This window comes from Rhinopithecus bieti, unplaced genomic scaffold (genome assembly GCF_001698545.2).
Source record: "Rhinopithecus bieti isolate Rb0 unplaced genomic scaffold, ASM169854v2 scaffold_14839, whole genome shotgun sequence".
NCBI lineage: Eukaryota > Metazoa > Chordata > Mammalia > Primates > Cercopithecidae > Rhinopithecus > Rhinopithecus bieti.
Window position 1 is genome coordinate 468,560 of NW_016808133.1, and position 22,333 is coordinate 490,892.

The 22,333-nt window shown below is 42.0% G+C and overlaps 2 protein-coding genes across 5 annotated transcripts in view; one reads left to right on the forward strand and one right to left on the reverse strand.

Annotated features, from left to right (window-relative positions):
• GNPAT (glyceronephosphate O-acyltransferase) overlaps positions 1–21,633 on the reverse strand; it is a 35,199-nt gene extending 13,566 nt beyond the window's left edge. The window contains exons 1-5 of one of the 3 annotated variants that reach the window (XM_017885578.1): positions 21,350–21,595; positions 12,006–12,188; positions 5,613–5,700; positions 3,239–3,415; positions 1,068–1,197 (exon numbers count right to left, since the gene is read on the reverse strand). In XM_017885578.1, coding sequence (XP_017741067.1) covers positions 1,068–1,197; positions 3,239–3,349 — 241 coding nt within the window. In that variant the 5' untranslated portion in view covers positions 3,350–3,415; positions 5,613–5,700; positions 12,006–12,188; positions 21,350–21,595. Of the gene's footprint in view, positions 1–1,067; positions 1,198–3,238; positions 3,416–5,612; positions 5,701–12,005; positions 12,189–21,349 lie in introns of all 3 variants that reach the window. The other 2 variants (XM_017885576.1, XM_017885577.1) reach the window with 2 other exon arrangements.
• FSAF1 (40S small subunit processome assembly factor 1) overlaps positions 21,625–22,333 on the forward strand; it is an 18,409-nt gene continuing 17,700 nt past the window's right edge. For both annotated transcript variants that reach the window (XM_017885580.1, XM_017885581.1), the window contains exon 1: positions 21,625–21,782. In XM_017885580.1, the coding sequence (XP_017741069.1) occupies positions 21,650–21,782 (133 nt within the window). In that variant the 5' untranslated portion in view covers positions 21,625–21,649. The remainder of the gene's footprint in view (positions 21,783–22,333) is intronic.

Consider the following 22,333-nt stretch of genomic DNA (forward strand, 5'->3'; position numbering starts at 1 on the left):
AAAGTTCTTGAATAGACATTTCCCCAAAGATATACAAATGGCCAATAAGCACACGAAAAAGATGCTCAGCATCACTAATCATTAGGGAAATGAAAATCAAAACTACAATGAGATACCACTTCACACTCATTAAAATTATTATAAAATATATCAGAAAATAACAGGTGTTGGCAAGGATGTAGAAAAACTGGAACTCTTGTCACTGTTGGTGGGAATGTAAAACGGTGCAGCTGCTACGGAAGACAGTATGGTGGTTCCTCAAAAAATGAAAAAAAATTACCACAAGACCCAGCAATTCTATATATACCATTTTTGGTATATATGTAAAAAAATGGAGAGCAGGGTCTTGAGCAGATGCGTTTCCAACTTCAAAAAGGAAGGAAATTCTGACACATGCTGCAACATGGATGAACCTTGAGGGCATTCTGTTAAGTGAAATATGCCAGTCACGAAAGGACAAGTACTGTATGATTTCACTTCTATAAAATATCTAGAGTAGTTAAGTTCATAGAGACAGAAAGTAGAATGCTGACTGCCCAGAGTCAGGGGGAGGGTAGAATGGGAAGTGTGTTTAATGGGTACCATTTCAGTTTTGCAAGATGAAGAGTTCTGGAGATGGAAGGTGTTGATAGCTGCATAACAATGTAAATGTACTTAATGCCACTGAACTGTATTTTTGAAGATGACTTAGATGGTAAATTTGATATTATATGTATTTTATCACAATTAAAAATAAACTTAAAAAAGTTAGATCTATTTATTGCCTAGAGAGGTAGCCATTAATACATTATCAAATAAAAAAAGCAAAAGGCAGGTAATACCTGTAAGTAGTACAGTCTCATTTTTTAAGCCTACACTAAAGAACCCTGTGTGCATGAACTGCAGAAGTCTGTTCAGGCACAGTAAAGCACAGGACAAAGGACGTAATTCAAGTTGTTCAGTGCTAGGACTGGAAGAAGGGAGGAGAGGCTATTTTCATCATCATCTTCAAATACCTCAGTACTGCTAGAATATGCCAGTGAACTTTTTAATTTTTACAGTTAAAAAAATAGAAAACCAATACGTACCCATTCCTGCTGCTATAACTGGCACAGGCAAATCATAGTTGTATAGAATAAAAGACAACATCAGGAAGTCAATGTAACTTCGATGACTAGGTAGCAGAACAACAGGATGCTCCTGGATGGCTCTTTGTAGCTTGAAAGTAAATGTTATATTTTGAATAACTTCAGTTGTCATGTTATCAAATCACATCTCAAATCAGAAAACGGAAGAGTAAGTCTATGTATAGAGGGAATACCCATCCTCTTTTTCTGCCTTCCTACAATACACATAAACGATTTGCTCTGATAAGGTAAAAGTACTGTTTCTAGTTAAACAATTTCACATAACGCAAGAATATTAAAAACGTAAATTTTTATGGGTCAGAATAATGGTAACAGTGACGATTGTTAACACATATTAGTTGGGCACTATATTAGCATTATTTTATGTACAGTTATCTTACGTGCTGTGTCTAATACCACTAATTAACAAGGTTTAAGCCTTAGCTTACTTGTTTGTAAAATGGTCATGCATCCAATAAATGGTAAGCTGTGAATGGAACCCAAGTCAGTCTGACTTAAAAAGCCAACTGTTAACCACTGTATTGAATTGATTGATTGTAGTACGAGAAAACAAAGCTTCTCTTGGAGAGATTAAAAAACAATCTACAAATTCATAGGACAAGGTGAGAAGAATGATATTTCTCTATGTGTTGGACTCACTGCCAGGGTGAATGGGTGTCATGTGGCTGGGAGGGATAATTTGAGTTTCCAAATATATTCCTCAGGCCATCAACCTCAAGATTCACTGGTATCCATGTGTTATCTGCTTTTTTGAAATCTAAATGTAACAGAGGCCAGGTAATCTGTGATCACCACTTAAGACATGGCTCACCAACACCCTTGGTCCCAAACACTGTAACAGTCTCTGACAGATTCAGGGTAGAAGTCAACAGTCTCGAAAACAGTCAGGAGGAAGAGGAAATATTTGACAGGAAAGTAAATGACTGAATTAAAACAAAATATTAAAAGGCATGAGGAGGAAGGCAAGTGAAGTTAAGAGCTTTCCTAGGAGGAAAAAAAAAAACAAAAAACAAGTAAAAATAATCTCCATAAGGAAAGTTCTTTATGAAATTAGAAAAGTCATCATTTGGCAATTATTGTTAACATAATAACTAATTTTGGTAAAAATCATCAGTGGGTGCAAAAATGAGTGGGGTAAAGTATGATGCAAAACAGGATATTTAGCCATTCTCAAAGTATCTTTTCACTATGTAATTAATGAAGATATTCATTAATTATAAAGGGAAAAAATAATAACTTTACAGCAGAGAAACCTGGCAGTCATAACCATAACCAACTGATGGAAGTGAAACATCTCCAGCAATGAAACCAACAGGCACCATGCGCTGCTGATACGACCCACTGAGAAGAATGCATCGCTTCCAGGGTATTCCTAGCAAAGGTACACAACCCGAGCCTAATACTGAGATAACATCACTCAAATACTCAAATTCAAACCATTTCACACTTCAAAATAATTAGCCTGTTCTTTAAAAAAAAAAATTATCATGAAACACAAATACAAATACTAAGGAATTATTTTAGATTAAAAGAGTCTAATATAGAAGTGGATAAAGAAGAAAGTTGAACACTTTCTAGGATTTCTAGTGCAACACATGAGCTAGGATTGTCTTTGGCTAGACAGGACACGACCGGGACAACTGGTGAAATATGAGTCGGGACTGTATTACTAGTATTAGATCAATGTTAATTTCCTTATTTTGATACTTGTACCATAAGATAATGTCCTTAATTACAGGAAAAACACAGCAGAGTATTAGAAAAAGGATAAAGGAAATGCTGTAAGGGAATCTAGGTGAAGTATATACAGGAATTCTTTGCATTTCTTTTGTAACATTACTGAATATCTGACATTAAGTTAATCTATAAGTTTTAAGTTAGTCTGAAGCCTGTAGGTCTGCAGTTAAAGGGAAAGCAAAAACAGAAAACAACCTTCAGAGATGCACATCCTCTTCTGCCTAGACTGGAGGCCTGATGATTAGGCCCTAGGCTTTTGATGGACCAAGTGAGCTGTCCTTGAGTTGATTAAATTGTGAGGGGTTGAAAAAGACTGTTTTTTGTGTGTGTTTAATTTTAAGATGATACTTTCTTTTTAAACAATCAATACTCACTTTCTGAATACCTTCTTCATTTACACACACCTTCGAGAAAATTTGTTTAAATATTTTGCTCAGGGTGAAGGCAAAAAACCGAATGGCTCCAAGACGCAGTTTGTGACTCATTTCATCTAAAATCTCACTAACTTCCTCTCGGAGGACATCCACAGATTGAAGGGATTCCTTGGAAAGCTAAAAGGAAAGGAAAAGCAGGAATAATTTCTAACAACAACAACAAAAAGAGAGAAAGCTTTACTCAAACCAGTATGACTAATTCCAAATGAATTAATCTTCTATAACTCAAATATAGGGTCTTCCTAATTTAAATTGATACAACTTCCCAACCTAGTCATAGTAGATAAATGAGCCTATTTAAAGAAGGTTAAAGGCCAGAAATCAACAGAAAAATGGCTTTCTAGGATAGCATTTTAGAGTGAAGAAAACACTTCACCTTTCCATTTGGTTTGTTAATAAGTTTACGTCCAAACTCTCTAAAGTAAGTTGCTGCCCATCGTCTAGTGTCCTAGCAAATAGTGGCTTCTCTCAGTGTTTTACTGCAGCGCTCCACCAGCTGGCTCAATGCTATTACAAGGTAATATACAGGATCACATTGAAATTACTGACTCAGACTACATCAGATCTATCAAGTCACGGGCACACAAAGCCCCAAACTATCAAAGGATAGTGAAATAAAGGATCTCAAAATGGAACTTATTTTATTCACATTGTCCTCTAGATCTTTTGTAAAGAAACAAAATGTTTGCTGTGTGCTAGGACTGTCAAGGGCCTGACAGTCAGTTTCTATCCTTGAGGAAGCCCTGATTTGCCCATTTTCATTGTCCCCCAAACAAGCACTTTGAAATGAAGTCTGCAGAATAAGTAATCCTTATGCTTCCCAAAGGAGAGTGCATTGCTTTAGGATGAGCTCAGAAGCTCAGAGGATGGGTGTTGGCACCCCAATTACAGGTAGTGAAGAAGTATCTTATCCTTTTTTTTCACTGAAGTTAAATTCACACACTATAAAATTAATCTTTTTTTTTTCTGAGACAGAGTTTCGCTCTTATTGCCCAGGCTGGAGTACAATGGTGCGATCTTGGCTCACCGCAACCTCCGCTTCCCAGGTTCAAGCGATTCTCCTGCCTTAGCCTCCCGAGTAGCTGGGATTACACGCATGTGCCACCATGCTTGGCTAATTTTGTATTTTTAGTAGAGACGGGGTTTCTCCATGTTGGTCAGGGTGGTCTTGAACTCCCGACCTCAGGTGATCCACCCGCCTCAAACTCCCAAAGTGCTGGGATTACAGGCGTGAGCCACTGCGCCCAGGCAAATTAATCATTTTAAAGTGAACAATTCAGTGGTATTTTGTACATTCACAAACATTGTGCAACCACCATCTCTATCTTGCTGCATATCCTATCTTTTAGGGGGCTCAGTTCAACAGGGCTAACAGTGAGGAACTGGGATAAACTCTTTCCTCTTAACTGTGTTCCTTGTTTTACTCAGAGGTTACCTGAAACAGTGATCGTACCAAAAACAGAAAAAACATTTAAAAATATAGTCAGAAGAGAACTCATACTGAATGGACTGAAGACTAAATGAACTGCTGAGGAACTAAGACACTGGCCACAGAATAATGAGAAAGTTTGAATGAGAAGTAGAGGGAGGATATGAATTAAAGCAAAAAATGTTCTCCCAAGATGCAAAAGTCCTGGACCTGTTTTTTTTGTTTTTACTAATTAGCATTCCACTTTAAAAAAATTGTGTTGGCTGGGCGCGGTGGCTCATGCCTGTAATCCCAGCACTTTGGGAGACTGAGGCAGGTGGATCACGAGGTCAGGAGATCGAGACCATCCTGGCTAAAACGGTGAAACCCCGTCTCTACTAAAAAATAGGAAAAAAAATTAGCCGGGCGTGGTGGCGGGCGCCTGTAGTCCCAGCTACAGGAGGCTGAAGCAGGAGAATGATGTGAACCTGGGAGGCGGAGCTTGCAGTGAGCTGAGACTGAGCCACTGCCTCCAGCCTGGGTGACAGAACGAGACTCTGTCTCCCCCCACCCCCCCCCCAAAAAAAGGAAAAAAATGCATTAAAATACACATAACATAAAATATACCATTTTAACCATTTTTAAGTATACAGCTCGGTGGTGTTAAAGCCTCAGACCTGTTTATAGACCAAATAGAAGTCCCCTGAGAGAAAGGCTGAAGATAGAGGAAAAGTAGCAGGTGCATGCCAAAGGTCTCAGAAGAGGCTGGACCGGATGGCTTCCAGACCACGGGAGTGTGGCTAGCTGTGACCAGGAAAGCAGGTGTCTTGTCTCTGAGACTGGACTAAAAGGCACAGATGGAAGAAGGGATCCTGAGGCTGCAGAATGTGGATCTGTATAACTCACCCACTCTCCCAGGAGCAGCCAGACACCTGGTTATAGGAACAGAGAAGGTGAGCTGGCAGATTCCAGGCTGCTTTTTTTCCTGGTCAGTCTGGAAGGAAAGATTACAAAGGAGAATTAAGGACGTTGGTGAAACAGCTACTCAGATAATCCTAACAACGGCTGGATAGGCAGAGGGCAGAACCAAGGGAAAATGGAGGAATCAAGGGACTGGTAAGAGGGATGAAGGGGCAGACAGAAGAACTTATGAAAGAGATCAATGAGGAACATCTAACATGAGATGTCACAGAATAAAACCAGATGTCACAGAATTCAAGGTAAGATGATCCTGAAGAAGAGTGTCTAACAATAAAAGACACAGCAAAAGACAACGTGGAGATGAATGGGCCCCTTGGAGATCCATGGTAACCTTTACTAGATAAGCTTCAGCAATCTGCTACAATTGGGACCCGAATGGAAAAGGAAGACACCACATGTACCCACTCTTCTGAGAAGCAGGAAAAGTAGGGAAAGAGGGAAATAAGGCAGAATACATGGCCAAGGGAGGACTTTCCCCTAGATGGAAAATCCTCGTGCCAGCTTGAGCCAGTGGAAAGGGCTGATGGGTAGGAAAGACAAGACCCTTGCGAATTAGAATGAAATGAACAGATCAACAACACAGGTGAACAGGCTGGCTTGCTTGAAGGAAATGCTTTCTCCATGATTGGAGCAGAGCAGAGGACAACCTGACCTCTTATTCCGTGCAATCAGGCTTTTCATTTGACCAGAAGATACACCTTCATAGAAATCTAATATAAGACTCAACAGATGAGCAATAGTCTTATAACTAACTCCTTGTCTCATTTTTCTGACTCTTCAGTCTCCTCTCCACATTATAAACTTGAGCCATCTCTTAAATGCAAAAGTAATCACATCTTTCCTTGGCTAAGACCTCTTCAATGGTTACTACCGTATTCTGTGAGATAAAGGCAGATTGAGTTAGGTGGCAGCAGAGGTAGAAATACATAGACAGAAAGCGACATTTAGGAGAGCAAATCAGCAGTCTTAGTGACTGACAGCATATGAAAGAAAAGCAAGAAGCTGAAGATGGCATCCAGATTTGTGGTGGTATGGTCAACCAGTGCATGGAGGGGCCATTCCTGGAGACAGGGAAAACTGGGTGCGGGTAGGAGGTAATATCTCTAGACACCTGGCTCAGGGGTAGGGGTGGGAGGGGTAAAGAGTTTGACTTAGACATCTTGAACTTCAGGTGCTTTGGAATTTCCAAGAGGATATTCTAGTAGACATATAAAAACAGACACATGAAACTCAAAAGAGATCTGGGCTGAAGGAATAGATATTATTTATCTATGTTCTTATTATGTTATGATTTATTATAATAGGGAGATGTCAGCATAAGGAAGGTACTTAAAATTCTGGCAATTACTAAAACTGCCCAGTGACTGGGTAGAATAAAACCAGAGGCTGGAATAACATCCTGATGAATTCCATCATTTAAAGAGACAGGCAAAGGAAAAGCCCCCATAAAAGCAAGTGAGGAATGATTAAAAAGATACGGGGCTTAGGGTGATGGTATGGTATCATGGAAAGAAAGGAGAAGGAGCAAGAGCCAAAGGCTATGACAGCTTTGAAACAAGTAGAATTTACCCATAAGGAAGTCATTTACAACCTCAGAAAGAGCCATGACAGTGGATGAGAAACCAGATTCCAGCAAGTTGAGTAGTAAATGAAGGGTTAGGAAGTGTGATGGTAAGCATGGACAATGTGGCCAATTTTGAGCCAGGTACAGTGGCTCAAACCTATAATCCCAGTACTTTAGGAGGCCGAGGCGGGAGGATCCTTTGAGTCCAGGAGTTCAAGACCAGCCTGGGCAACATGGCGAGATCCTGTCTCTACAAAAAATTTTAAAAAACAAAACAAAAACAGCTGGGCATGTTGGCACATGTCTGTGGTCCAAGCTACTTAGGAGGCTGGGGCAGGAAGACTGCTTGAGCCCAGGAGTTCAAGGTTACAGTGAGCTATGATCATGTCACTGTACTCTAGCCTGGGTGACAGAGAGATCCTGTCTCTAAAGAATAAAACAAAACAAAAAACCCCCCATCAATTTCTTAAAAGAGGAGGAGAGAGGTAGAGGTAGGGGAAGAAAGAGATGGGCAGTAACTAGAGAAGGCATGGGGCTAAAGGATGTAGGTCTATTTAAGCTGGGAGAGAAGTAAATATGCTAAATGCTGATGGGAGAAGAGCTAACAAAGAAGTAGTTGAAGAAATACAAAGCGACAGGACAGCAAAGTTCCTGAGGATGAGGGAGGGGGTGGAATTCAGAACAAAAGAATAGGGTAGGGATTAAACTCAAACAGGAGAAGGGGTTCCTTCTATTTTAACAGGAGAAAATAATGAGTACTAGATGAAGGTAAATTGGTAGATTTGATCACAGGAAGTTGAGAGAGCACGAATAGTTTAAATTTTCTTTGTGGTTGGGGGCAGTGGCTCACACCTGTAATCCCAGCATTTTGGGAGGCCGAGGCGGGCGGATCACGATGTCAGGAGATCGAGACCATCCTGAATAACACAGTGAAACCTCGTCTCTACTAAAAATACAAAAAAAACTAGCCGGGCGAGGTGGCGGGCGCCTGTAGTCCCAGCTACTCGGGAGGTTGAGGCAGGAGAATGGCATGAACCCGGGAGGCAGAGCTTTCAGTGAGCTGAGATCACGCCACTGCACTCCAGCCTGGGTGACAGAGTGAGACTCTGTCTCAAAAAAAAAAAAATTTTTTTTTTCTTTGTGACACAGGAAGAAAAACCATCTGCTGAGAGTAAGAGGAGGAGGCAGGGCTGGAAGTTCAAGGAGAGTGGGGCTGCTAAAACTGTCATTTTGGAGAATGAAAAACAATTCACTAGGGAAACAGAATTACTGGGGAATATGGAAGGCCCAGTTGTGCTGCCTAATCATGAATTTGTACGATTCCAATCTACCTAGTTTATGTGATTTTCTCAGCAGCACAGCCAAGTCAGAGAAACACTGGCCTGAATAAGATCTTTTAAATTGGTAACAATTAACCTGGGTGTGCATTAGAATTATTGAGGAGCTTTAAAAAAAAGGCAGCAGAAAGGCTGGGCGTGGTGGCTCACACCTGTAATCCCAGCACTTTGGGAGGCCAAGGTGGGCGGATCACCTGAGGTAAGGAGTTCGAGGCCAGCCTGGCCAACATGGTGAAACCCTGTCTCTACTCTACTAAAAGTAAAAAAATTAGCGGGGCGTGGTGGCAGGCACCTGTAATCCCAGCTACTCGAGAGGCTGAGGCAGGAGAACCGCCTGAACCCGGGAGGCAGAGGTTGCAGTGAGCCAAGATTGTGCCATTGCACTCCAGCCTGGGGACAAGAGTGAGACTTCGTAAAAAAAAAATATGGAAGGCCCAGTTGTGCTGCCTAATCATGAATTTGTACGATTCCAATCTACCTAGTTTATGTGATTTTTCTCAGCAGCACAGCCAAGTCAGAGAAACACTGGCCTGAATAAGATCTTTTAAATTGGTAACAATTAACCTGGGTGTGCATTAGAATTATTGAGGAGCTTTAAAAAAAAGGCAGCAGAAAGGCTGGGCGTGGTGGCTCACACCTGTAATCCCAGCACTTTGGGAGGCCAAGGTGGGCGGATCACCTGAGGTAAGGAGTTCGAGGCCAGCCTGGCCAACATGGTGAAACCCTGTCTCTACTCTACTAAAAGTAAAAAAATTAGCGGGGCGTGGTGGCAGGCACCTGTAATCCCAGCTACTCGAGAGGCTGAGGCAGGAGAACCGCCTGAACCCGGGAGGCAGAGGTTGCAGTGAGCCAAGATTGTGCCATTGCACTCCAGCCTGGGGACAAGAGTGAGACTTCGAAAAAAAAAAAAAAAAAAAAAAGGTAGAAGAAAGAGAGAGAGATGCCTGGGTCCTATCCCAGACCAGTTAAATCAGAATCTCTGTAGATGGGACTATGGCCTCAATTTAAAAAATTCCTCAATTTTAAAAATTCACTAATTCGACAAATATTGATTGAATGTCTACTATGTGTTAGGCACTGGGAATACCACAGTGAAAAAAGAGACAGGAATTCTTGCCTTCATGGAGTTTAGCTCCTAGTGGATAATATAGTAACTTTTGCAAAAGTTCTCCAAGTGCTTCCATAAGAAAGAACTGCTGTTGTTAGCATCTAATTGATGAGGAAACTTGACTTCACTTATGAAATAGGCCCAACTGGATAAAACTGATAGCTTCCCCAGGGTATGTAAGGCCAATAAAAACAAAGGATCAGGAGCATAGCTCATATATCCAAATCGAGAAAAGAGAGAGCAGAGATTAAAAACGTTCCCAAGGCCACAAACCTGATTAAACTCCAGTTAAAAGTTAAAAAAGCAAGATCTCTACAGGTCAGCCTTAGAGCATGAGAGGTAAATTTAAAGCCTGTAGTCCCAGCTACTTAGGAGGCTGAAGCGGGAGAATGGCATGAACCCAGGAGGCAGAGCTTGCAGTGAGCCGAGATGGTGCCACTGCACTGCAGCCTCGGTGACAGAGCGAGACTCTGTCTCAAAAAAAACTGGAGATAACAGGCAAAGTCAGGGAGAGGCCTTAAACATGAACAGAGTCAGTTCTGTCTACAGGGAAGATGAGAGTGAGCCACAGTCTACATGAATAAAGAGGCAGCGCTAAATGTTAACATTCTTTGGTAACCAACATCAAGCAAGAATACTGCAATTCTGAATGAGTTCACTCTCCTTACAAAAACACACTAGTTGCATGCATGCTTGTTTTAAGACATTTATAGAGGACCAAAAGAAAAAAAAAAAAAAAGGAGAGAGCATATTCCTTAGAGGAGTTCTTAGGAAAGAGGAATATTTTCTTTTCGGACCAGGAAAAAAATGGGGGCAGGAGAAACAGGAGATTGCTGCTAGCAAAAACGAGGCCAGTCATTCAATGCCATACTCCCAAAGCTATGAACGAGAGGATGTGGGCGGGACCAAGCCCCTGGTCAGTAATGGCTGCAACACATTCATTTATCCACCTGTGGGCCTATGACCATATGAGCACCTGGGTTATATGACATGGAGGGCTAGGGATCAGGAAGCTCCTGCCCACCAAATACCTTCATTATGATGTCTTCAAATCACACAGCTAGAACAGAACTTAAGTTTCCCTCCCAAACTGGTTCCCTCTTAAGTTCCCTGTTTCAGTGAACGGGTTTATCATCCTTGATTCTTTCTTTTCCTTCCATTCCTACACCCAACTGGTCATAAATAAAGTAGACCCCACCTCTCAAATCCCTTACATCTGTGCATTTCTCTGTTTCTACAACCACTCCCTAGTCTAGGCAACTATGACTGCACAAAGGGATTATTCCAAGAGCATCACAAGCAGACTTCCTGTCTAGTTTTAGCAGATGGTTTTTCTAAAACATTAGCCGATCGTGTCACACTCTATCTTGAAACCTTTCAACATCTTTGCATTGTACTAGGATAAAATGCAACCCAACACGGTTTACAACGTCCTTCACAACACGACCCTTCTTACCTCTCTAGGCTTATTTCTTATTATTATACCTTCTTTGCTCTTTGGTCTAGTCATACTGAACTAGTTTCAGTACAGTGAAAGTAAACTTTCTGCAAAAGTCCTACAGGTGATTCTAAGGGGAAGCCAGTGTTGAGAACCACTGTTGTTAGCATCTAATTGATGAGGAAAATTGGATGCACTTAATGGAATAGGCTCAACCTATCTCCTACCAGAGAAAACTGAAAGCTTCTCCAAGAGAAAAGTACAAGTCTTTTCACGGCTTCAGTCCTTAAAACAAGCCAGTGGCTCCCAAACTTTGCTATACTTTGGAATCACCTGGGCTTCTTTAAAAACTACTGATATTCCTTCCCTGACATTTTATTTAATTGGCATGGGGATGATATGGGGATTTTGAAAAGCTCCCCGGGTAATGCTAATGTGGAGGTTTGAAAACCACAGGAATAAGTTATTTGTTTGGCTTGAATACTCTTTCCCTAATTCACCTGCAAAATCTCTAATTATCTTTTAGGCCTCATTAAAAAAAATCACTTCCTTGACTCCCTACACCAAATGAGTTGCCCCTATAATTAATTAGCACCCCTGCACACTGGGCTTCCACTACTAGCATGTCTCGTATCATATTTCACTTATGCCCAGACGACATATTTCACTTATGCTCAACTTGCTCACTGTTAGACTTCTAGTCCAGTGTTCAGCAAAAGGCTAACACACATGGATACGATAAGTATTTGATAAATGTGATGAATACAGCTCAGCCTAAAAGGATATATTAAAGATAGCAAAATAAATTATAGAATCTAGAACTTGCTGACAATGAACAAATCTGGCCATGGTTGAAGAGGGAATCACTTACCTGTTTAATGACATAATGAATCTCTTCAGAACTGAGAACACTACATTTAATATCAGTTGGTTTACATGGAGTAATTCCCTTATAGACAAGAGGTGTGTAGCATTTCATTGCAAATTTCAAGTCACTGACATGCCTCCTCTCTTCTAAAATATCTTCAAACTCATCCCACTTTTTGAGCTCCTTCTGTGGATAAGGCAAGAAAGTTATGAGCACATACTGTAAAATAAGTCAGGACAGATTAAAGACTACATTGGTAAGGCTTCATCTTTGACATATGAAAAGGAGCAGAGTGTTCGGATGTTAGATTTTCACATAGTAAGAAAAAGAGATGTAAAGAAAATTAGGATCAATAAATTGATACTGACTTATCATAATATTTTATTACATTTCTGATTGCTACCATTGCCAGTACCTCTTTGGGAAATTTAATGAAGACAGCAAAGATGAGACATTAAGCCCTGGAGTAATCTGGTCAACTTTACATGGCTTCATCTGCCACACTGACAAACTTGTTTCGTTTGCCTCTGCTTAGCTTTTAAAATTACATTAAAACATACATTTGAAACCCAAATTATATAAAATAAAAAACCGTCTGGGTGCAAACAAAAGGAAAAATCACTCAAGAAACAAGTGCTCCAATAAGGTACTATTGAGCAGTACATTGCTGTGAAAACTTTCTTTTCTTCTTCTTCTTCTTTTTTTTTTTTTTGAGACAAGATCTCATTCTCTTGCTCAGGCTGGAGTACAGTGACACCATTATATAGCTCACTACAGCCTTGAACTCCTAAAGCAATCCTCCCTCCTGCCTCAGCCTCTCGAGTAGCTAGGATTACAAGTGCATACCACCAAGCCCAGCTAATTCTTAATTTTTTTTTTGTAGAGACAGAGTCTTGGCTGGGCATGGTGGCTCATGCACGTTAATTCCAGCACTTTGGGAGGCTGATGCAGGAGGACTGCTTGGAGCCAGGCATTCAAGACCCCATCTCTACAAAATAAAATAATAATAATAATAACAATAATAATAATAATAATAATAACGATAATAATAATAATAATGAGGTACAGTCTTGCTCTGTTGCCTAGGCTGGTCTCAAACTCCTGGCTCAAGCAATCCTCCTACCTTGGCCTCCCAAAGTGCTGAGATTACAGGTGTGAGCTATTGTGCCTGGCCTGTGACAAATTTTTTATTTCTTACTCAGCCCCTGCCATTCAGCTTCTAACCAATTAGCCCCTGAAACTGCTCTTTACAAGGCTACCAATGACTTCTGAATTGTTAATTTTTTAAAAAGTACTTTTCTGCAAAAGTAGTAGTAATGATAATAATTATAGCTAACACATATAACTGCTTACAAAGAGTCAGGACACTTGTAATATGTGCTAACACTAAAGTGTTAGGCAGCATTCTAAATGCTTTAGAGGCTTAGGCACCACTCTTCTATGAAATCTCTCCCAGAGTCCTGGATGGAATCACTCATATTTTCCCTGTCACTTCTTTTCCTACTATCTACATCTATTATGGTATGTATCCGACAACACTGTAATTGTTTGCATGTCTGTCTCCCTACTAGAATGAAATTATCTTGAAGATAGGAAAGTTTATTTCCTCTTTGTATTTCCAACATCTGGTTGTATTTGGAATACAGCAAAATTGGTCAATAAGTGAACTCAGTAACTGAAAGACCAAATGTGAGGTACTAGAAGAAAATACAGAATGTTAACTGAGACCACAATTTGGCCTAAGAATATAAGTGGAAGCAAATAGCATTTATGAGGAGTTTATAAAAGGGTGGCAGGTGAAACATGCAAACATGAACATATTTATGTCCATATATAGAGAGACTATATGAAGGAAAGGTCTTTTCACTGTTGAAGTTCTCATGTGAAGTTGCAATCCTTGTAATATATTAAATGCTCTTGCTTATAAGGCTGGAAAACTCTCAAATCCCACATTTCTCATTAATAAATATATAGTTGTATCAGTTTGAGCTCTATAGACTGCAGCCAACTACCATTATATCATTTTAGGGCTTAAAAACAAGAACTTCCCATTTAGTGGTCCTGGGAGTGGAAGGAGAAAAGGATCAGAATCAGCTGGGGATATACGTATACACACATACAGTCATGCACTGCCTAACAATAGAGAGACACTCTGAGAAATGCATTGGTAGGCAATTTCATCATTGTGCAAACATCATAGAGTGTGTTTACACAAACTCAGATGGTATAGCCTACTACATACCCAGGCTAGATGGTATAGTGGTTAGCCTATTGCTCCTAGGTTACAAACTGTACAGCATGTTACTGTATTGAATGCTATAAGCAACTGTAACACAATGGTACGTATTTACACAAAGAAACACGAAAAAAGATACAGTAAAAATACAATATTATAATCTTATGGAACCACCATCATATATTGAGTAAAACACTGTTATGCATCATATGACTCTGTGTTTGTGTGTGTGTATATATGTATATATAGTTGACCCTTAACACACATTTGAACTGCACAGGTCCACTTACACGAGGATTTTTAAATTAAAAATTTTTTTCAATAGAGATGCCGGTCTCACTATGTTGCCCAAGCTGGTCTCAAACTCCTGAGCTCAAATTATCTTCCTACCTCAGCCTCCCAAAGCACTGGATTACAGGCGTGAACCACCATGCCTGGCCTATATAAGGATTTTCTGCTTCTGCCACTCCTGAGAGGGTAAATCCAACCCCTCCTCTTCCTCCACCTCCTCCTCACCAGCGTACTCAATGTGAAGTGACGAGGATGAAGTGGATTAATGACGATCCACTCCCACTTGATGAACAGTAAATATATTTTCTCTTCCTTATGATTTTCTTAGTAACATTTTCTTTTCTCTAGCATACTTTATTAAGAATACAGTACATAATACACATAACACATAAAATAAACATTAATGAATTGCTTATGTTATCAGCTAGGTCAACAGTAGATTATTACTAATGAAATTTTTGGAGAGTCAAAAGTTATTTGTGGATTTTCAACTGTGCAGAGGTTTGGTGCCCCTAACTCCCATGTTGTTCAAAGATCAACTGTACATAAACATAGACATGTATGGGAGCGAGGGAGTCTTCAGGATAAAAACCCCTAAGGGAAACTAGCAGGCATGTATACTTTGAAAAAGCTTGCCAAATATGATCATCTACAATCCTTCCATGGTTCTGTTACTTGCAAGGTGGATTTACATCAAGTCCACCTGTCTTAGCATATGACCCCAGGCTCCTCATGACCCCCACCTCCTGCCTCATGACCATTCCTCTTAATCCAACAGTCCAGCTATGTCATGACCTGCAGTTCCCTAAACAAACTGTGTTCCCAGATATTTGTTCAAGTTGCTCCCTCTACAGAATAGGATTCATTCTCAAATATTTGAATGCCTATGTGCTTGACACTGTAGTATGTGCTGAGGATACAGTGGTGATCAAGAGAGAGACAGTCTCTTTTATGAAGAACAAGGTGGACAGTGGTACCAGTTATTGAGAGGAGCACTTACAAATGCTCCTTCCACACTGTTCACCTGGGAAATATTTAGCCATAAACCAGAGCTTGTGTTACCTCTTCTGTGTCCCATATTCTGCTTCTCCCCTTTACCTAGATTGAATAGGTCATCCTTTCCTTTCAGTCTTTACTGAGCCCTCAATAATTGGATTTTCAAGATGGTCTCTAAAACACTTCATTAAACTTGTATTTGGTGCCTCCCTTACAAGACTGTGAACTTCTTATCTGGTAGATAAGGTGTCTTACACATTTCTGTACTCCCAGTTTCTAGTAGGAAATCATGTCACTGTAGAATGAAAAAATAAATTACAGAATGAAGTCACTTTTTTTTTTTTTTGAGACGGAGTCTCGCTCTGCCGCCCAGGCTGGAGTGCTGTGGCCGGATCTCAGCTCACTGCAAGCTCCGCCTCCCGAGTTCACGCCATTCTCCTGCCTCAGCCTCCCGAGTAGCTGGGACTACAGGCGCCCGCCACCTCGCCCGGCTAATTTTTTTTTTTTTGTATTTTTTAGTAGAGACGGGGTTTCACCGTGTTAGCCAGGATGGTCTCGATCTCCTGACCTCGTGATCCGCCCGTCTCGGCCTCCCAAAGTGCTGGGATTACAGGCTTGAGCCACCGCGCCCGGCCTGAAGTCACTTTTTGAACCCTGTCGATGATGGCTCCTCGGTATTCACAGGATAAGGCTCAACTCTCTCCCCATTCTGGCTCTTACCCAATGTCGAATCTAGTGTTTTTTTCTGTTTTTTTTTTTTTTTTTCTTTTGAGACGGAGTCTTGCTCTGTTGCCCAGGCTGGAGTGCAGTGGCACAATCTTGGCTCATTACAAGCTCTGCCTCCCAGGTTCACACCATTCTCCTGCCTCAGCCTCCCGAGCGGCTGGGACTACAGGTACCCGCCACCATGCCTGGCTAATTTTTTGCATTTTTAGTAGAGACGGGGTTCACCATGTTAGCCAGGATGGTCTCAATCTCCTGACCTCGTGATCCACCTGCCTCAGCCTCCCAAAGTGCTGGGATTACAGATGTGAGCCACCACGCCCGGACGGATCCAGTGGTTTTTAACTCAGGCTGCACATTAAAATAACCTGGGGGCACTTCAAAATAAATACTGATATCCAGGTTCCACCTCTAGAGATTTTTGATTAATTTGGTCTGTGAGTGCTGCTTAGCTGTCAGAATTCTTTTTTTAAAATACTCCAAGTGATTCCTATGTGCAGCTAGGGTTGAGTGTTCCTGCTCATTAACTGGCCTTCCCTATACCATGCTTGAGAATTTTTTACTATCATTAAGTAAACTTATATGGCTACTCACTCAGGAACATAACACAAAGAAGAACCCAAGTAAGCCTTAGGGGAACTATCTCTCCCCCCATCTTACTTAGAGTAGGGCAGGCCTCTCCCTATTGCTAGTGAAATAGGCCTTTCTTGTACCTTCCTTTTAATTGCTCTGGAGGATCCATTCATTCAACAGAGAGCTCACAGTGTACCAGGCACTGTTTTATAGGCTGTGAATACAGCACGAACAAGGAAGGCAGGGACTGCACTGAGAGCCTACATGTCCTTATGGAAAGACAGACAACAAATAAACAAGGTAAATTCATTTAGTGATACCACCAGTAGTATGTTGGTCAATGTTTAACCATTTAACACTTGATATGGGAGAGCTCTGAGTTACAGCATTTGTCAATTTTTGTGAGATATACGCTCCCACCAGGGCAGATTTAAAGCTACCAATCTGACCCCAGCAAATGCAAAACTGAGAAGAAATGAGCAGTAGCACACAGTTATATAGGATCTCCACCTTCCAGCACGATAGACAATCTCAAGAGCACGGGTAACAGTATAATAATGAGAAAATGCTAAGTTTTCAGTATTTATTACCATTTTTAAAAACAGGATTTATTTAATTATAAATTTATATAATTTAATACTTAATTTATTTTTTTTGAGATGGAGTTTCACTCTTGTTGCCCAGGCTGGAGTACAATGGCACAATCTCAGTTCATCGCAACCTCTGCCTCCCGAGTTCAAGCGATTCTCCTGCCTCAGCCTCCTGAGTAGCTGGGATTACAGGCATGCACCACCACGTCCAGCTAATTTTGTGTTTTTAGTAGAGATGGGGTTTCTCCATGTTGGTCAGGCTGGTAACGAACTCCCGACCTCAGGTGATCCACCCACTTCAGCCTCCCAAAGTGCTGGGATTACAGGCGTGAGCCACCGTGCCCAGCCCAGCTAGCAATAAAACTTCTGAGAAAACACAGCATGCCACACAGAAGGGAGTATGAACATTCTGAGGGAAGAGCATGCTTACTGACTGAGAAACAGAAGGCCAGGATGGCTAAAGCACAGGTGAACAAGAAGATTAGTAAAGTCAGAGCAATAGCTTTTGGGATACTGTAAGGCATCTGGATCTTTCACTTGGACTTTAACAGGAAGTCATCATCTGGATTATGGCACACCAGGAGTTACCCATCCTCGGTCTTCTTTTCATTCTAGGGTCTTGCTGAATGATTTCAGGCTCACCGATGGCTATAGATACAAACTACTTGCTGAAAAATCTATACATTTAGGCCAGACCCCCTCTCTTGCTCTGGCACCATATTTCTAACTCTACTTGGATCTCTCCCAAATACCATGGAATGTATTTGGCCCATAACATGATAAGCCACAAGTTAAAAATCATTATATTTCTCTCTTACATCACAAACGGAACACACCCCAAACTGAATTCTATTACCCTGACTAAACCTGCTCCTCTCCCCATATTTCCTATCAATGAAAGGCATCATCATCTGCCCAGTTGCCAAATCGTAGAAACCCAAGTGAACTTCAGATTACGCTCTCTTCCTTAGCCACGACATTCAAATGGTTCCAAAGGCTGATGATTTACTGTCCTAAATATCACACAAATTCATCAGTTTCCCTTCTTCCCGGGCTCACTGTTACTGCCTTACTCCAGGTTTCATTACTTCTCTGGATTACTGCAATAGCATTCTAACTGATCACCACTTTTATGTATCAGATTCCCTCCCCAACCTGATTCTCTTCCTACAATCTCTACTTAGGCAAGACAGGTTACCTATACAGATAATCACACCAGAAACCTAGTAGTCTTCTCAGACTTTCAAAAATATAAATGTGTTTTGGGAGGCCAAGGCAGGTGGATCACTTGAGGCCATGAGTTTGAGACCAGCCTGGCCAACATGGTGAAACCCCTTCTCTACTAAAAATACAAAAATTAGCCAGGTGTGGTAGCAGGCAGCTGTAATCCCAGCTACTTGGGATGCTGAGGCAGGAGAATCTCTTGAACCCTGGAGGTGAAGGTTGCAGTGAGCCAAGATCGTGCCATTACACTCTAGCCTGGGTGACAGAGTGAGACACCATCTCAAAAAAAAAAACAACAACAAATAAACATATTTATTTTTATGTATACACATATGTGTATACACACACATACATATGTAACATTAAGATCACCCATAAAGTTACGATTTTATCCCCAAGGATATGTAAACACGACACAAAAAATTTCTTTAGGAAATATCATCTGCCTACTTCCTTGTTTCTCATGTCTCCTTTCTTCCACCCAAACCTAACTAACTAATTCTAACCCCAAATATGCAAGGGAATAGTTTTCTTACATCAATGTCTAGGACAGTTTTCCTCTCCCTCATCTGCCATTCACAGCTCAAAAACTCAGCTCAGGCCAGGCACAGTGGCTCATGCCTGTAATTCCAGCACTTTGTGAGGTGAGTAGATCACTTGAGGTCAGGAGTTCAAGACCAGTCTGGCCGACACAGTGAGTCCTTGTCTATACTAAAAATACAAACATTAGCAGGGCGTGGTGGCGTGTGCCTAAAATCCCAGCCACTCGGGAGGCTGAGGCAGGAGAATTGCTTGAGCCCCGGAGACGGAGGTTGCAGTGAACCAGGATTGAGCCACTGTTCTCCAGCCTGGCAACAGAGCAAGACTGTCTCAAAAAAAAAAAGGAAGATCCGCTCAGATGTCACCTTTTCTTAGAAACCTTCTCCAAGTACCCAAACTGGTCAGGTGCCCCTTCTTGTCACTCCCACAACATGCTATGCATGCTGCAATCATTGCCCTTATCCTACTTAACTGTAATTATTTGTTTACTTTTATGACTTCTTGTGCCCTTAAAGGCAGAGCCTGGATCTGTAACTTCTATATCTCAGAAACTGAGAATAATGAGTAGGATACTGTATATATTCCTAATGTTTGCTGCAATCAGCAGTATCTTATATGTTTCTAAAATGCTACTTTTAGATTAGAGTATTACACAATAACAGTGTAGCTGGGGAAATAAAAACAGCCTGAAGTACTAAGAGAAAGTAAGGTTACCATGGAAGTAAAGGTTACCCAGTCACAAAACAGTAGCGAGAACTAGAGGGTTGCTGTCCAGCATCAGAACTACAGAATGCTCAGATCCAACTGACATAGTTTTTCACATGAAAAAGTGGACTCAAGTCTTATTAAAGAATCGTTGGTGAAGGGGAAGTAAAAAAAAAAACAAAAAAACAACTCCTTCCTTTAATGTACAAAATGAAAATTCCCGCCAATTCACAAACCAGTTGAGAGCTTAAAAAGCTACATGTTAAAAGCTGGATATGCATAGCAACCCTCTTCCCTTCATGCCTGCTCTGGAGTAGCAGTCAGAAAACAAGGTTGATATCCACCACAGAATTGTGGGGAAGATCAATGTAGAGAGAGATTTAAATAATAAGCCTTATAGGCAGTTAGCAATCAGAAACCGAAAGCTCTTGATAGAGAGGGAACAGGAGTTTCTCCATGTTCCAAAGAATATTGGTGTCTCAATTTGAAGGAAGCCATATTCTTTCGAAACTGGGGTGTTTATCTTGCTCTGTCGTGTTAACCCTGTTTTGACCTTTCTGCACAAATGAACACTACATTTAAGCCCAAACCAGACACTAATCACCAGGACATGCTAATATGCTTTTAAAATGAATTATTTTATTTCCTCCTAAAGTAGCTAAAAACCAATTTAGTGGTTAAAAACAACAAGAAACAAACAAAAACCAAATCAGTTGCCCCAGGACTGTGCAATCCTGAAGGCTATAAAACTTCCATCTCATAATTTCTTCATGAAAATCGTGGGTGACCAACATCTGCCAGCAAAAAAGACCGGTTAAAACCACGAGAGGAAGAGGGGGTTGGGGGGAAAAAAGGCAAGCGGGAGAGAAGCTGGGTGGCGCTGGCGGTCCTCCAAAATGATTTGTGAAAAAGGTACAATAATGACTGGAAGACAAAAACAGGCAATAAAAATGTCTAGAAGTTCTAAATTTTCCTACATTAAAGTGTTTAAAACTCTATCCCCACATACAAGCCAAGTGCTTTACTCCCAGGAATATAAGAGCAGCAAAGGGCGAGGTGCGGAGCCACAGGCTATCTCAGGGCGGGTCAGACCCGCAGGTTTCTCAGATTTGCCCAAAAGGTAGCTAGACACGCCCTCGCTAGAGATGGGGAGACTCCAATTCTCATCCCTCATTCCCGTGTCCAGCAGCTTTCTGAAGGCGCAGGGCCTGATAGATAGAAAGAAAGAGAAGGAACAAGTGGAAAGGAACCAAAGGAACCATAATCGGTAGAAACTTCCAAAAGCATGCACACACAGACACACGATACACTGTTGTCCTGGAAACCAACCCAACCAACTAACCCCTCCTCGGGAGCCTAGGGGGCCAGCTCTTTTGGGCAAGGGTCTTGGGCCGGAGGAATAGGGAGTGGGAGAAAGGGGTACTATCTCGCGCAGCTCCGCTCTGGGCCTCTTTTCCCTGGGCGCCTACCGAGTAGAGGAGCACGACAGCGCTGGGACTGGTTGGGCCAACGGAGAAATAAGAGTTAGATGAACTGCGAGACTCCATGGTGCGGCTGCCGTCCCGGGCGGGGTCTGGGATTCTTTGCTAAGCAGTGGTGGTGCTGCTGCTGGGGGCGGTTCTTTCGCGCAGGACGGCCCTACTTCGCCTAGGGCGGCGGCACCCTCTGCAGCCGCACCACAGGACCCCGGGCGCCGCCATCTCAGCCAGGACGGAAGCCGCGCAGGGCCCTATAGCGCATGCGCGCAGTCGCGGAACCCGGAAGCGGGGATGCCGCGCGGCAGAATGAGGTTTGATTCCTCGGTTGATCCCACAATGTCGCAGGAGCAAGGCCCGGGGTCCGCCACGCCTCCCAGTTCTCCGACACTTCTTGACGCTCTGCTCCAGAACCTTTACGACTTCGGTGAGTGCGGGGTCCCAGGAGCCCACGTGGAGAGCAGATCTGAGGAACGTGGTTGTCCTGTGCGGCTCGTGCTGAATTGGCCTCTCCTTTGAGGCTAAAGGTTCTTGCATGTCAAGCACCCTTAACTTCGTCCCACCTGGTTCCAGTAGCGGATGCAGAACACATTTCTCCATCGGAAGTCACCCCTTGACCGGGCTCTGTCGAGTTATTCGTCAGACCTTACAACTCGTCCCCAACTCGTCCCCAAGTGTGGGGACCGTCGTACTTTCTTGTAGGAAGCACCGAGGCTTTCCGATTTAACGGGGGCAGTGCACACAGGACCTTGGACTCCCGAAGTAGCCCACTTTTCCATGAGCTCTGGGATGTCCCCTTTCCCCATGCCACCCCCAAGACCTGCCTGACCTTGGTGCGATAGTGTCATTTCGCTCTGGGACCTCGGGCCTGTTGGATAATTCACCAGCTTCATCCTTGTGTGTCCCTCGCCAGAGATACAGCCCTTGGCGAGTTGTCCTTTTCACAACTTTTTTTTTTTTTTTTTTTTTTTTTTTTTT